Source organism: Polistes canadensis, unplaced genomic scaffold, assembly GCF_001313835.1.
Source record: "Polistes canadensis isolate GaletaPanama2010 unplaced genomic scaffold, ASM131383v1 scaffold_350, whole genome shotgun sequence".
NCBI classification, from domain to species: Eukaryota; Metazoa; Arthropoda; class Insecta; order Hymenoptera; family Vespidae; genus Polistes; species Polistes canadensis.
In genome coordinates this window covers 85,290-90,020 of record NW_014569897.1, presented here as the reverse complement: position 1 = coordinate 90,020, position 4,731 = coordinate 85,290, and the positions used below count along the sequence as shown (strand labels likewise).

At 29.5% G+C, this 4,731-nt stretch overlaps 1 protein-coding gene across 1 annotated transcript in view; it reads right to left on the bottom strand.

Moving 5' to 3' along the window:
• Positions 1-4,731, bottom strand: part of LOC106791892 (inositol-pentakisphosphate 2-kinase) — a 103,523-nt gene that overhangs the window by 27,270 nt on the left and 71,522 nt on the right. The window contains exon 3 of the mRNA XM_014757887.1: positions 192-408. Within this exon, the coding sequence (XP_014613373.1) occupies positions 192-362 (171 nt within the window). The 5' untranslated portion in view covers positions 363-408. The remainder of the gene's footprint in view (positions 1-191; positions 409-4,731) is intronic.

Below are 4,731 nucleotides of genomic sequence, written 5' to 3'. Positions count from 1 at the left end.
TTTAAATAAAAAATTAAATCAAGGGAAGAAATCAAATGGATTTAAATAAAAAGACAAATTAAAGAAGAATATAAGTTAATTAAATAAAAGCGAAAAGAAAAGAAAAGAAAAAAAACAAATGGAAATTAAAGAAAAAAGTAAGAATAAATTTACACAATTATAATATATATATATGTGTATATAATACTTACAAATGGAATAGAGACAACGATGTTAGCATTTCCTTCACCGCGATAAATGCAATCCTTCGCGGATAGACTTTCAAATGAAACGGAAATCGATGATGAATCGACTTCGTGCCTCGAACTTCCGCCATGGATCATCATTGATCTTATCTCATCCTTTTCGTCTCGTCGAATCATGATTATTCTTATCCGATTGTCTTTTATAATGGGAATATTTTCTTTTCTGCAATGATACAAAAAGTAATGACGATAAATGAAACTTTAAATCGTGAATAAACTCACTCTGTGTTGTTTGTGTGTTTGTGTGTATATATATATATATATATATATACATACTAGTAAGAATATGGATTGTTATTTTGTTTTAAAAACTATTATTATATTTAATACGTCAATAGTTTTATTTATAATACTTATAAAGTTCGATTATATATATATATATATCGATGTATATCGAAATCAACCGATCGACATTTGAATTTCCACACGATTTCTATATCATATGTATATATATATATATATATATATGTGTGTGTGTGTGTGTGTATGTGTGTGTATGTGTGTGTGTATTTGTAAAACGTGAAACGGGCTGAGTAACGCTTGGCCTTTGCCTGACTTTCACCGATTCGATTTTTTCGATCCTGACTACTAAAGTTGAGAAATGTCACGGCTGTGCAAATCTTGACCGAGCTCTTATCTATTTTTTTTTTGCCTTTTTTGTTTTTTTCTTTCTTACTCTCTCTCTCTCTCTCTCTCTCTTTCTATCTCACTCTTACACACTGTTAATTCACATCATTTTTCTTTTTTTATATCTATTTCTATTTCTATTTCCCGTTCAACACCTTTCATAATACTCGTCCTCCTTCGTAAATAATTTATCCTATAGAAATATTCAATTTTTTCTCGTGTTAAATACCTTTTCTCTTTTTTTTTTTATTTTTTTTTTGTTCAAACATATTTCTTTTTTCTTTTTATGTGTGTGTCATCTATTTAAAATAATTATATAATAATTCATATTTTTTCACATAATACAAATAAAATATAGTATATTGTATTTTATCGTATGTTTGTATTTTTTTTTTTATTTTAAAAATTATTACTCCTACGTATTTTTTTTATTTTCGATGATTTTTTTTTTTTAATCATATTTTTAATTATTTCTCTTTGATTCGATAATTTTAAGACAGAAAGAAATAGTTAAATATTTATTTTACGAAAGATTATATCAAAAAAAAATATTTAACAATAAGATAGAAAAGAAACGAAAAAGAAAGTAATAGGGAGAGGGTGGTAGGGAAGACAAAAAAAAAAGAAAATGTAAAGGGAGGAAGGAAAAGGGCTCGTAAAAAATCAATGTTTAATTATCCTCATGCCAGACGCAATGACAGCAGAGTTTCGTGCTACCCTTTGTGTATCTTCTTCTTTTCTTTTTTTTTTTTATTCTCTTCGCGGATTTTACTACTCCTTCTGCTCTCTCGTCTATGACGAGAAGGACCGAACAAAAAAAAAGGAAAAAAAAAAATAAACGGGGGGGTATTAAAAAGTTCGTATAAACGCGTCTACGAGACGAAATGTTTTTTTTCTTTCTTTTTTTTTTTACCGAACTTAAAGATAAATAATTTTATATATATATTCGATGCATAATAATAAATCCTTAACGAAGATATTACAAATGTTTATATTATAATATTTAAAAATCCGAGAAGAGGGTATATTAATATTTCAATTTTTTTTTTCTCGAATTTTCGATATCACAAAATCTTGCAATTATCCTTTCTCAAAGTGTTCCTCCTCCTTCTCCAACCCCTTCCTACCTCTTTCATTTCAATTCACGAGGCCGTTACAACCTCATCATAATCATTTATTATTATTATTAATATTTATTTAGTATTTCTCTCGTCCAAAAATTACAATTTTTAATGATGATTTCACAGGGAACTTGGACATGAAAGAAGTAGAACTATGTTTGATTTAGTTGGACGTTTCGTCCCTTTATTGRGACTTCTTCAGCAACTGGAAAATTTATTTTCTTACATTTYTCATTACGATACATGCGTTTTATACAATAWAATTTATTACATATTACCTTAATCATCAAAGTTCAGCGTCTTTTTTATTTAATTTCTGTGAAATCATTTTATTAATCCCTGTGAAATCATCATTAAAAATTATTAATATTATTATTATAAGCAGAACGTTATAAAATATAGGAACGTGTATACGTATATATAGAAATATAAATAAGTATTTTTACGCAGTTAGTAAAAAACAGCACACACACATACACGACGGAACGTTTGCTGGCTGAATCACACGAAAAATCCAGTCTTGTGATTTTTTTATTTTTTATTTTTATTTGTTTCTTTTTTCCCCTACTCGCGCGGATGAAAAAGTTGACCCGAATCGTGATCTAACGTCTTCCCCCCTCTCAATCCACCACCCACTTCTCCCCCTTCTCCTACTTTCTTCTTTCTTCTCTTTATTTCCCCCCCACAACTCCTAGCCACACTCTGATCCCTCAAACCAAACCCTAATCTCACTTCCACTTCTTCTCTCACTTCTTCTTTTCCACCATTCTTCATCATCATTTCAGAAGCTAATTAAACCTTTTAGCGAGGCCCTTACTAAACTTTTTGACGAGTAGAGGTGAAAAAAGAATTTTGTCTTTTATTTTTTCTTTTGTCATAAGACGTTTTTATCATTCAGGATAATAATATCCAGAGTTCGAGAATTGTTTGTAACCGATTATGGTTTTTTTTTTTTTTTGTCGTTTTAAAGATAGGGATGAAAATTGAACGACGTTTTTTATCCACCAATCAATCTCAACCTTTCTTTCTTTTATTTGATTTTTTTTTTCTTTTCTTTTCTTTTCTTGAGAGAGAGAGAGAGAGAGAGAGAGAGAGAGATCTTCCTATCTTTTCGTTTGATCGTTATAAGGAGGAAAGAAAGATTAAAGGATTATTTTCCTGGCAGACGTAGGATGAACGAACTGATGGTGTAGGAGGAGGAAGAGGAGGAGGGTGAGGAGGAGGAGGAGGAGGAATCATGGCATTGCCGAGAATAATCCCATTACAAGGCCAGTTATCTTATTATACTGCTCGTTGTCTTTAATTCCGATTCTTTACTATGTATGGGTTTTTTCTTTTTTTTTTCTCTCTCTCTCTCTCTCTATTTTTTTCTATTTTTTTATTTTTTCTTTCCTTTTCTTCGTAATGAACACGTATAGACTAATGTAACACGTGTGGGTTTTTAAAGTTTGATTACAAAAATGGTCAATAATTAAAGGATTTATTTATTATTCCGATTGGAATCGATAAATTCTTTCCGATTTATATCTGTTTCCTTTTTTTCCTGTTTTTTTTTTTTTTTTTAAATCGGATACAAACATTTTCCAGGTAACTTAAATAGGGTATCGGTATTTTATACTGTGTATGCGTGTGTTTGTGCGTGTTCTTTTTTTAATTAAAAGAAAAAAAGGAATAATTGGATTTATTACCTAATTGAACTTAAACACAACGGACTAAATTATATTTTGTATAATTTTCCCATCACCAGTAGGTCAAATGTTGTATTTGTCTAATTAACCGATAGGGTTTCATTGTATATATTGCGTGTACACAATAGTTAGGTCAGTTATAATAATTAAGAGTAATTATATTAATGTATATATATTAAAGTACATTTATATTAGTTATTCTAGTAATATTTTAACAGTTAAATTGTAAATTGTATATTAACAAAGAGAGAAATAGGATATAATATAATATTATAAAAAGAAAAAAAAAACCCCTCTTTTAAAAACTCGTGTAAAAATATAATGTAATAATAAAAACAATATAATTTTAATGATCTCAGAGATTATCGTATGAAATACAAAATCGTAAGGAAAATATTTAATATCGACGTTAACAAACTCGTACCAAAAAAAAAAAAATATTGAAGCGTGTGATAATAATAAAGACACGTAGAATTGTTTTTTTATCATCTTAGAATTGTTGTGTAGAATACAAGAAAAATCATTTAAAAAAAAAAGCTAATATTAACAAACATTTTTTCATGTAGGATTGTAAAATTCGCGAATATTTTCACACTGGGTAGGTGGTGCATAGAAGAGGATGTTGGAAAGAGTTAAAAGAAAGGAAGGTATGAATATGGGTAGGAAGAAGAAGATGAAGGAAAGGAGAAGGAAGTGGAGGTGGTGGTGGGAGGGGGTGGGAACGGGGGGAGGAACCCTTAAACACTCTCGCTCGAACGTCTTATCCATTTTCGCGTAAGGTCGACGAACTCATCGGACTTTGCGAAACTTCGTGGGTCTCTTTTATAGTATGCATCTATATATCCACATATATGTATAATATGTGTGTGTGTGTGTGTGATATCTCGTACGATGTGCCATTCGCGTAATTGGAAACGCCGCATTTAGTTTCGCAGCGTGCAGAAATAATATCACATGTATATTCTCTATCTATCTTTTTCTATCTTACTCTTATATTCTCATTTTTTATTTTCTATATAATTAATATATATATATAATTATCTCTCACAA